Source organism: Cebus imitator, unplaced genomic scaffold (genome assembly GCF_001604975.1).
Source record: "Cebus imitator isolate Cc_AM_T3 unplaced genomic scaffold, Cebus_imitator-1.0 Scaffold521, whole genome shotgun sequence".
NCBI classification, from domain to species: Eukaryota; Metazoa; Chordata; class Mammalia; order Primates; family Cebidae; genus Cebus; species Cebus imitator.
In genome coordinates this window covers 649,191-661,604 of record NW_016107836.1, presented here as the reverse complement: position 1 = coordinate 661,604, position 12,414 = coordinate 649,191, and the positions used below count along the sequence as shown (strand labels likewise).

Sequence of the window (12,414 nt, the reverse complement as noted above, 5' to 3'; positions counted from 1 at the left end):
TCAGGAGGCTGAGGCAGGAGAATTGCCTGAACCCAGGAGGCGGAGGTTGCGGTTAGCAGAGATTGCGCCATTGCACTCCAGCCTGGGTAACATGAGTGAAACTCCGTCTCAAAAAAAAAAAAAAGCATTTTGAAAAAGAAATTGCAAACAAAGGAAACAACCTGAAGTGACTATTTTGCTACAGGAAAAATATGTTCACTTTAGTTTTACATAGATTTAGAAGTATCTCCTAACTAATATTTCCTACTTACAGCTTACTCAGAGAGTACTTTTACATGACATTCATTTATGGCATATTAATAACAGTTGTTTAATATATTTTTACATATTTGGGCTTTGTGTGTGTGTGTGTGTGTTTGTGTGTGTTATATGTGTAACATTTTAAATTACTCTTCAAAATAGGAACAAAAGGTCCAGTTACATCTTCTGGCTAAAGAAGACCATCATAAGCAACTGAGTGAAATTGAGAAATACTATGCCACAATAACAGGTCAATTTGGTTTGGTAAAAGAGAATCATGAAAAGTTAGAACAAAATGGTATGTGCTATCTTATTTAAATATACATTTTCAGTAGAGAATGTTGGAATTAACCTATTTCCTATGGATACATTGAATTTCTATGATAATACTCAGTAATAAATGGCAGTTAATGACTGCTATCTGAATTAAATAACATATATTACATTGTTACTGTTTTCCCTGTTTATCTTAATGATATTTTCTTTAAAATATACATTGAATATATGCTTTCTTAAGTGTCTTTCATGTTGCAGTACGGGAAGCAATACAATCAAACAAAAGACTTTCAGCTTTAAATAAAAAACAAGAAGCTGAAATATACAGTTTAAAGAAGGTATGACTGATATAGTTTCACACTACTAAGTAAAAATTATAATCTAAAATAGTCTTATGGGTTATTACTAGAGGACAATTGGATAGATTTTTGGGTAGAAGAATAAATAAAATGTTTTCAATACAAATACATAAATTTTGAGTTATGATTCCAGTAAAGGTAATTAGTGAATTTGTTGCAATCCATTCAAAATATTATTTCTTTGACTTGTGACCAGTAGCATGCAGTTTTATGGTGATAAGACTAGCTTTTAAGGATTCATTGTATGTCATCCTTATTAGCACCATTCATTCAGTATTTATTGAGTGACTTTTATATACTGGGTGCTATGTGGCACTTAGGATACACCTATGAAGAAAATAAAACATGTTTCTACTTTTATGAAGTTTAGAGTCTGGTGGTGGAGTTAGACATAATACAAATCATTACGCAGACTAAATAATGTAAAACTGTTATAAATGAGCTGAAGTAAAAGGTGTGATGATATCACAGGTGACTTTATTAGATTGGGGCTAAGAGGGTGGAGGAGGGAAGGTAGTAATGTTTCAGGCAAGCGGAATAGCATGTGCAAAAGCCTTGAGACAGAAAAGAGTTTGGTATATTTGAGGAACTAAAAAAAGTCTGATATGGCTGGAGCATAATGAATGAAGGTGTGAACTGAACATTTATTTGTTGCTTACTGAGCATCAGTATCCCCTTGCCTTCTTTCTAATCTTATCTAGATTTTCATTTTGATATCTTCAGCTTTAAAGCTGAGCCCTAAATTGGCAGATCGCTAACATATTTCTTTCCTCTGGCCATAGTCATTGGTTCAGGAATGGATAAATGATTTTAGCTAGCTTCTGGAAGAACATAACCTCTGCTGTGGCTGGCAGTCAGCATACAACCATGAGAAAAGCCAAAAATTAGGAACCTGACAGTGTGGATGCCAGACTGGCATCACATAAAGAAAGCTGTTCTTTGATGACATTGTTGAGTAACTGGACCAACCAACCCTGCGTCTTGTCCTACCTCTAGACATTTAAATTATGTGAGCCAATAAGTCCCCATTATTATTTAAGCCAGGTTGGTTAGGGCCAATTCAGTTTTCCATGATTTGCATCTAAAAATATTCCAAATGACACAGAGAGTTGGTATGAGAGGAAGAAGTAGGTAAGGCTTTGTTCTTTTTATTGAGAATGATATCTGTTTTCCTTTCCCACCCTTCCAAACCCTCTCTCAATATCACTTTTAATCATTTTAGGACCACCTCTCTACCTCTGAGAGAATTAAGTACCTATGCTTACTGGCACTCTATAATTATTTTGAAACGATATTTACTGAGTACCATTTAAAATGCACTTAATTTGTAGTTCTTTAATATATTGGTATGCAAAAAAATCTTCTGTTTGTCCCTCTAGATCTATATTTACCTTTTGAGGGCTTATGTATATGGGTTGCATCAATGGGCTTCCATATCTTCTGACTTCCTGTTGAGCTGGGCCAGTGGAGAGCCTAGGCAGAAGATGGGAGGAAGGAAAGAGTGAATCAGGGTATTTATTCCCCTGTTCCTTCCCTCTGAGGCAACTTCAGGCTGGCCATATCCCTCAACAGTTCACTACTTCTCTCAAATTGGCCTTATCTATATGATACTCTCTTTTTTTGGGGTTCCAGTAACCTCTCTCCTTGTCCTTCTTGGTCTAGAGGTGGTGGCACCTACAGTGCGGCTAGTCAATGGAACTGAACGCCATCCCTTGTGGTTCCTTTATATCCTGCCTGCACCTTTGCAAATAAACCCATCTTTAGGTTGTCCTAATTTATGTGTGCCATCTGTTTCTGCTGGGATTCTGACATATACTTATTTAGGGTATAACATTAGTGAGGCCAAAGTTATGAATTCTGTTTTGTATAGGCTAGTTGATTCAGTACGGAGAAAGTTGTTTCACAGTTGAAGACTGCACTCTAAACCTCACCTATGGTTTTTAGTAGTATATTTTGGACTCAAGGGATAAATGAATAGGAATGGTATTATTCAGATATACCATTACTTTTGAGGAAAAAATAATTTCTACTAATTTGGGTCAATGTTGTCATCTTGACTAAAAGGATCCTATTTTTAAAAGGAAAAAAATACCAAAACTCTAAGCATTTATACCTTTATATATACATAGACTTTCACTATTTTTTATTTTAATTAATAAACTATTTTTAGAGCAGTTTTAGGTTCACAGCAAAACTGAGTGGAAAGTACAGAGTTTTTAATTTGTAGTTATTTAATATATTGATATACAAAAATATATTGGTATCCTTCACAATCATATCCTCACTAGCATTTGGTGTTGTCAGTGTTTTGGACGTTGGTCATTTTGATGGGTGTGTAGTGGTAACTTGTTTTGACTTGCAATTCCCAAATGACATATGATGTTGAACGTATTTTCATACACTTACTTGTCGTCATGTATATTTTTTGTTAAAGTGTCTCTTCAGGCCTTGGGCCAATTTTTTAATTGGGTTACTTGTTTTCTTATTGTTGAGTTTTCAGAGTTCTTTGTATATTTTGGATAGCAGTACCTTCTAAATGCTAAGCCAGAGTTCAAAGACTGTTAATATTTATAATACTATTGACTGTGATATGTATATCTTCACTGTTATAACTGCCAATAAATTGATCATATATTCCTTGAACTTTATTCTTATACGTGAGTGATCAGAAAGTAAAAGCATAGGTGGATCTCAGTACAGAACTTTAGAATGGATGGTGATGATCATGTTTCTGGCCCTTAAAAGTCTTATGTCTATTTAGCAAACTACTCGAGTACAATTAATATGTAGGAAACATTTTTTTTTAGTTATATCCTTGAAAATTAGAGATGGCTCTTTTTTAACAAAAAGAGAAAAAGCTATAATTTAAAAAATCTGTTTGGAATCCCAAGTCAGAATTAATAAAAGGGCCATTCATTTCTATCAATAAAAACTTCATATATAAATAACTAAATATTAAATCAGTAGTTGTGAATAAACACCTTTTTATTTATGTCTCTGTGGTTCATTTATGTTTTAATATTTTTAACAATGACTTTAGTAATTAAATAACAATTTGGTGATTAAAATATTCATATGCCTTTATACAGTTAGTTTCTGCATTCTTATGAAAATATTATGCCTCATAAATTTTTGTACTGATTTTTTTTTGCATTAAATGAAAACAGATGCCTCATTGTAACATAATAGACTATTACATTTCTTTTTTAAGATGGAGTCTCACTCTGTCTCCCAGGCTGGAGTGCAATGGTGCAATCTTGGCTCACTGCAACCTCCACCTCCTGGGTTCAAGCCATTCGCCTGCCTCACCCACCCAAGTATCTGGGACTACAGACATGTGCCACCGTGCCTAGCTAGTTTTTGTATTTTCAGTAGAGATGGGGTTTCGCCATGTTGGCCAGGCTGGTCTCAAACTCCTGATCTCAAGTGATCCACCCGCCTCAGCCTCCCAAAGTGCTGGGATTACAGGTGTAAGCCACCATGCTGGCCCTGACTATTACTAATACATAGTTTAAGACTCTGACCTATAGATGGAGATGAGGTTCATCTAGATTCATGGAGAGATATCCTTAGTGGATTTACATAAGAAGTTGAGGAGTGTCTCTTTCTATGTGTGAGAAGAACAGTGTTGCTCATAAGAACACTTGCCTCTTTCTCTCAAGTCTTGGGGACTAGGCTAGAGCTACCTAAATGTACTAACATGTCATGTAGTGGTGATCTCTGTCACTCTAGAAAACATTAGTGTCAGTGTTCATGCTGCAAAGTTGTTCTTGAAAGACAGACTGTAATAGAAGGGTAAAGTGAGAAAATTTAATTACACTTGAGACTTCAAAGTTCATGTCACTGAAAGGGTGAGAATTTAAAAATATATATTCAGAGCCATTTTTTAATATTGCAGACATTCTAAGTACACTAATTTTATATTTTGTGTGTCTTATGTGGCTTTGATTTTTAACTTTGGGAAAAGATTTTTTTTTTAACTTTTTCAGAAGAGAATCAAATTTTGTAACATTGGCTATATCACTCATTTAAAACTTCTAATCATTAATTCTCCCAAAGATAATTTCAATTTTTCTTAAACTGTTCTATGATTTTGTCCAGAACAGTTGTTATTGGTTTGTGATAAGGTGGAATTCCTTTTTTTTTTTTTTTTTGTGGAGCAAAGTTAAACAGACCAAACTTAGTGGTTAGATAAAAACTAGGTATTACCATTCTGAATGCTGAGTTCACCGTTACGGCAATCATGAAGAATCCCTGATACTATCTATGAGCAGCATTCATAACCTCTGCTATTTGTCTGAGTAAATGTCAGAGCATTCAAGGAGATAGTGATATTAAACAGACTACCCCATACCAGAAAGGGAGGGGTGAAGGAAAAAACAGCGAAATATTTATGACTCCAGGAACTGTAAGTTGTAATTTAATGAGATCAAAGCATGTGCTGTTTATTTGCTGCACTAATAGCTTTGAATAAAACGGTTAGAAAACAGACAATGTACTAAAAGTTCAGGATATTTAAAGGCTTATAAAGTCTATAAAATCAAAAGCATATTTTTCAGGGGAAGATCTTTTCGTGAGGTCTCTGATTTTAACTTATGCTCTTGAGATTAAGTAACTAATATATAAGAGAAAAAGACAGATGTAAGAAGTTACTAGTTTTTACTTGTGTCAGTCATATGCTGGTTTTCTATACCCGTCTTCTCACCACGTCCCTATTGTTTCATAGCAATAATTGTAATAGGAATGTGTGCATTTTGGAGTATCTTCTTTAAGACTTAACTGATTATGACAGCTCAACATTTTCAATTGTTGAAAAATATAGAAAAACATAGATGTTTCTTGCATTTTGTAATCTTGATGAGGAAGAAACTTTTAGAAAATCAATCTTTATGTAGATAATTATAAATCATTTTATGCAAATATGTTTTAGCCATATGCCTTTTATCAATAGGACATTACATTTTAGGAGTGAATCTAGAATGGATCACTAGTGTAAGATAGTCTAATAATTTACTTTCTAAATCATGTGGATATCTATTTCATCCAGATGTATATTGCTTTAGGAAAAAATACAGAAAAACCAAAATTTCAAGGAATTATTGCTGTTTTTTTTTGAAATTAGTACATAAAAAAGCCGCTTGAAAGCAAGCAGTTAGCAACCTTATTGTGTAAAGAAAGATTTACATTATTTTAAAGCCAATATCACTGGTATCTTTTTTAAAAAGTAGACTTAGTTGACAAAGCCCACTGCTGGGTATATACCCAAAGGAAAAGAAACCAGTATATTGAAGAGACGTCCACAGTCCCATGTTTGTTTCAGCACTGTACACAATAGCCAAGATTCAAAAGCAACCTAAGTGTCCATGAACAGATGAATGGATAAAGAAAACCTGGTACCCATAAACAATGGAGTACCATGCAGCCACAAAGAAGAATGAGATCCTGTCATTTGCAAAAACATGGATAGAACTAGAGGTCATTATGTTAAGTGAAATAAGCCAGGAACAGAAAGATAAACATCACATGTTCTCATTTATTTGTGGCATCTAAAAAACAATTGAACTCATGGAGACAGAGAGTAGAATGATGGTTACCAGAGGCTAGGAAATGTAGTGAGGGGTGGGGTTGGGGGAAGGTGGGGGTGGTTAATGGGTACAAAGAAATTAGAAAGAATGAATAAGACATAGTATCTGATAGCACAACAGGATGATTATAGTCAATAATAATTGTATATTTAAAAATAAGAGTATAACTGGCTTTTTTGTAACACAAAGGATAAATCCTTCAGGGGATGGGTACCCCATTTTCTATGATGTGATTATTATACACTGCATACATATATCAGAACATCTCATTTGCCCCATAAATATACACACCTACTATGTACCCACAAAAATTAAAAAGTAATCAGTTGAGCATAAAATATTTCCTTTTATTCTGATGTTTGACTCTGTACTGCATAACAATATAAATATCAGTCAAACATCCTATAAATATGAATTGGGATGAAATCTTTAGGGTTCTGTAGCAGATATTTTACCTTTGAATTAATTTCATAATTTTTGAAGAAGGTAATGACTGAAACAGCTAGATTTATTTTTATTTATTTTTTTGTTATTTATTATGTATCTGGGGTACATGTGCAGAACATGCAGGTTTGTTATATAGGTACACATGTGCCATGGTGGTTTGCTGCATTCGTCACCCTGTCATCTCATCTACATTAGATATTTCTCCTAATGCTATCCCTCCCCTATCCCCCACCCCCGTTATCCCTCCCCTAGTCCCCCACACCCCGACAGGCCCTGGTGTGTGATGTTCCCCTCCCTGTGTCCATGTGTTCTCATTGTTCAACACCCACTTAATTACTATAACAGCTAGATTTATTTTTATACCCTTCAGTATCCATAGTAGTTTTAACTATTATCTTATGTTTTTGAATGTTTTTCCACAGTGGAAATTATGAAATCAATAAACTATTTTGTTCAGTAAATAGTTTGACTTTGTTAAGTCAAAGACCATCTGGCCTATCTACTTGAATAATTATTTATTATACTTGTTTTCTACTGTATACTTGTGTCTGAACTTATTCAAAGTTTATTTATTTTAAACTCAGAGTTTAGGGCTGCTGGTTAAAACAGTAAAGGTTTTTATCTAGCCATAAAATATGCTGTTAACATATTTAGTGTAATATTTATCACTCACCATCTATTAACCTTTGTTTTGCCAGTATTTGTAATAAAACTGCACTTGGCTGTTCACACTTAAATCAGGAACATCTCTCTGTAACATAGTGATCTAAAGGGCTGTGGTTGTTACCTTTAATAAAGTAGCTAGTTCAGTCAGAGATGGAACTCTCACTATACTTATACCTACCACTTTCTAAGCAACCTTACAAATGGACCCTGAGCTGTTGTGTCAATAGTATATTTGAGTGATATGGCTGCTCTCAAGTTTTTTTTGCCATTTACTTTTATCCTGAGTAAATCAAACCTTTGATTTTATCAACTTTTATATTAGACAAAGGTAAATCACATTTTTCTTCATATCATGTTCATTACTCTTTTCTACTTACAATTTTTAATTTTTCTTAAATCTTTGAATGTATGAAAATACTGTAGGATAAAAGAGTTTATAGTTTATAGGAAAACCTTTATTGTTACCAGCTGTGAGACAATTAATTGTTTAAATAATAAAGGAATACTTAAATATTCATGCCATTTATTTATTTTTATACTTAAAGTTCTAGGGTACATGTGAAGAACATGCAGGTTTGTTACATAGGTGTACACATGCCATGGTGGTTTGCTCCACCCATCAACCCATCTACATTAGGTATTTCTCCTAATGCTATCCCTCCCCTAGCCCCCCAACCACCTACAGGTCCTGCTGTGTGATGTTCCCTTTCCTGTGTCCATGTATTCTCATTGTTCAACAACCACTTATGAGTGAGAACATACAGTGTTTAGTTTTCTGTTCTTGTGTTAGTTTGCTGAGAACAATGGTTTCCAGCTTCATCCATGTCCCTGCAAAGGACATGAACTCATCCCTTTTTATGACTGCATAGTATTCCATGGCGTATCTATCATTGATGGGCATTTGGGTTGGTTCCAAGTCTTTGCTGTTGTGGACAGTGCCACAATAAACATATGTGTGCATGTGTTTTTATAGTAGAATGATTTATAATCCTTTGGTTATAGACCCAGTAATGGGATTGCTGGGTCAAATTATATTTCTATTTCTAGATCCTTGAGGAATCGTCACACTGTCTTCCACAATGGTTGAACTAATTTACACCCCACCAACAGAGTAAAAGCATTCCTATTTCTTCACATCCTCTCCAGCATCTGTTGTTTCCTGACTTTTTTTTTTTTTTTTTTTTTTTTGAGACGGAGTTTCACTCCTGTTACCCAGGCTGGAGTGCAATGGCGCGATCTCAGCTCACCGCAACCTCCGCCTCCTGGGTTCAGGCAATTCTCCTGCCTCAGCCTCCTGAGTCGCTGGGATTACAGGCACGTGCCACCTTGCCCAGCTAATTTTTTGTAGTTTTAGTAGAGACGGGGTTTCACCATGTTGACCAGGATGGTCTCGATCTCTTGACCTCGTGATCCACCCGCCTCGGCCTCCCAAAGTGCTGGGATTACAGGCTTGAGCCACCGCGCCTGGCCTGTTTCCTGACTTTTTAATGATTGCCATTCTAACTGGTGTGAGATGGTATCTCAATGTGGTTTTGATTTGCATTTCTCTAATGACCAGTGGTGATGAGCTTTTCTACATATGTTTGTTGGCTGTATAAATGTCTTCTTTTGAGAAGTGTCTGTTCATACCCTTTGCTCACTTTTTGATGGGTCTGTTTGTTTTTTTCTTGTAAATTTGTTTAAGTTCTTTGTAGATTCTGGATATTAGCCCTTTGTCAGATGGGTAGATGGCAAAAATTTTCTCCCATTCTGTAGGTTGCCTGTTCACTTTTGTGATAGTTTCTTTTGCTCTGCAGAAGCTCGTTAGTCTAATTAGATCTCATTTGTCTATTCTGGCTTTTGTTGCCATTGCTTTTGATGTTTTAGTCATGAAGTCTTTGCCTATGCCTATGTCCTGAATGATATTGCCTAGTTTTTCCTCTAAGGTTTCTATGGTTTTAGGTCTTATGTTTAAGTCTTTAATCCATCTGGAGTTAATTTTTATATAAGCTGTAAGGGAGGGATCCAGTTTCAGCTTTCTGCATATGGCTTGCCAGTTTTTCCAACACCATTTATTAAACAGGGAATCCTTTCCCCATTGCTTGTTTTTGTCAAGTTTGTCAAAGATCAGATGGTCGTAGATGTGTGGTGTTATTTCTGAGGCCTCTGTTCGGTTCCATTGGTCTATATATCTGTTTTGGTTCCAGTACCATGCTGTTTTTGTTACTGTAGCCTTGTAGTATAGTTTGAAATCAGGTAGTGTGATGCCTCCAGCCTTGTTCTTTTTGCTTAGGATTGTCTTGGCTACGTGGGCTCTTTTTTGGTTCCATATGAAGTTTAAGGTGTTTTTTTTCCAATTCTATAAAGAAAGTCCATGGTAGCTTTTGGGGTTAGCACTGAATCTATAAATTACTTTGGGCAGTATGGCCATTTTTGTGATATTGATTCTTCTTATCCATGAGCATGGAATGTTTTTCCAATTGTTTGTTTCCTCTCTTATTTCCCTGAGCAGTAGTTTGTAGTTCTCCTTAAAGAGGTCCTTCACATCCATTGTAAGTTGTATTCCTAGATATTTTATTATCTTTGTAACAGTTATGAATGGGAGTTCACTCATGATTTGGCTCTCTGTTATTGGTATATAGGAATCTTGTGATTTTTGCACATTTATTTTGTGTCCTGAGACTTTGCTGAAGTTGCTTATCAGCTTAAGATTTTGGGCTGAGACAATGGGGTTTTCTAAATATACAATCATGTCATCTGTAAACAGAGATAATTTGACTTCCTCTTTTCCTAATTGAATACCCTTTATTTCTTTATCTTGCCTGATTGCCATGGCCAGAACTTACAATACTATGTTGAATAGGAGTGGTGAGAGAGGGCATCCTTGTCTTGTGCCGGTTTTCAAAGGGAATGCTTCCAGTTTTTGCCCATTCAGTATGATACTGATTGTGGGATTGTCTGTTTAATAATAAACAGCTCTTATTATTTTGAGATGCATTCCATCAATACCTAGTTTACTGAAAATTTTCAGCATGAAGGGCTGTTGAATTTTGTCAAAGGCCTTTTCTGTATCTATTGAGATAATCATGTGGCTTTTATCATTGGTTCTGTTTATATGATGGATTACGTTTATTGATTTGCAAATGTTGAACCAGCTTTGCATCACAGGGATGAAGCTGACTTGATTGTGGTGGATAAGCTTTTTGATGTGCTGCTGGATTCTGTTTTCCAGTATTTTATTGAGGATTTTCATATTAATGTTCACCAGGGATATTGGCCTGAAATTTTCTTTTTTGGTTGTGTCTCTGCCAGGTTTTGGTATCAGGATGATGCTGTCCTCATAAAATAAGTTAGGAAGGATTTCTTCTTTTTCTGTTGTTTGGAATAGTTTCAGAAGCAATGGTACCAGCTCCTCTTTGTACCTATGGTAGAATTTGGCTATGAATCCACCTGGTCCTGGGCTTTTTTTGGGTGGTAGAATATTCATGCTATTTATTAATAATTTATTAACACTTGAGAGTACTTTATTTTACAAGTAGGGAAAATAATTCTACATCATAGTACAGCTGTAGCAATCATAGAATCCCTTGAATTCAGCTTCGTACAAATGATAGGTAACAGTGCCTTGCACGTGGTAGATGCTCAAATACTGGTTGCATGGATTATTACATGCCAGGAACTTTTTATTTATTATCTCCATTTTATAGATGAGGAACTTAAAGTAAAATGAAATTAAGTTGCCTAAAGTTACACAAAAAGGAAAAGAGAGCCAACATTGGAACACAGACAAATTTGGCTCTAGAACCTGTGGTGTTAACCATTCCACTGATAATAGCAGCACAAGCAATTCATTCACGTAAGTTTTTTCTCTACCGTATTCTCCTTTAAGAATAATTTTATGAAAAGGGGACATTGTTGAAAATTCATACTCCTAAACTACCAGCTCCTTATATGCCTCCACTCTGTAGAAATGCAGACTAGCATGTCACCACCTTGAAGGTATTCGATATTCTGCTTCCTTTGGGCTTTTTCATTCAGCCTTCCCCTTTTTCCAACCAGAGGATCCTTTTTTATCATATTCACCATTACATGACCAAATCTATTACTTCTAGTCCTTCACCTGGTCCATGGGACTGTTCCCATGTACATGGAATACCCTACATGATATTTCTTTTTTATTTTTTTAATTTTAATTTATGTGTGTGTGTGTGTGTGTGTGTGTGTGTGTGTATATAATTGATTTATTTTTAATTTTTATATGTATATAGCATTTTAGGTTTTGGAGTACATGTGAAGAACATGCAGGATTCTTGCATAGGTACATACATGGCAATGTGGTTTGCTGCCTTCCTCCCCATGCCATATCCGGCATTTCTCCACATGTTATCCTTCCCTAACTCCCCACCCCCCATTGTCCTTCCCCTAGTTCCCCCTCAACAGGCCTCAGTGTGTGATGCCTCCCTCTGTGTGTCCATGTGTTCTCATTGTTCAACACCCACCTATGAGTGAGAACATGCAGTGTTTGATTTTCTGTTCTTGTATCAGTTTGCTGAGAATGATAGTTTCTAGGTTCATCCATGTCCCTACAAAGGACATGAACTCATTGTTTTTTATGCCTGCATAGTATTTCATGGTGTATATGTGCCACATATTCCCTGTCCAGTCTATCATCATTGCGCATTTGGGTTGGTTCCAAGTCTTTGCTATAGTGCTGCAGTGAACATTCGTGTGCATGTGTCCTTATAACAGAATGATTTATAATCCTTTGGATATATACCCAGTAATGGGATTGCTGGGTCAACTTCTATTTCTAGGTCCTTGAGGAATCGCCGCACTGTCTTCCACAATGGTTGAACTAATTT

At 35.6% G+C, this 12,414-nt stretch overlaps 1 protein-coding gene across 1 annotated transcript in view; it reads left to right on the top strand.

Moving 5' to 3' along the window:
• Positions 1–12,414, top strand: part of CCDC73 (coiled-coil domain containing 73) — a 162,988-nt gene that overhangs the window by 85,613 nt on the left and 64,961 nt on the right. The window contains exons 8-9 of the mRNA XM_017514250.2: positions 403–538; positions 775–854. Of these exons, the coding sequence (XP_017369739.2) occupies positions 403–538; positions 775–854 (216 nt within the window). The remainder of the gene's footprint in view (positions 1–402; positions 539–774; positions 855–12,414) is intronic.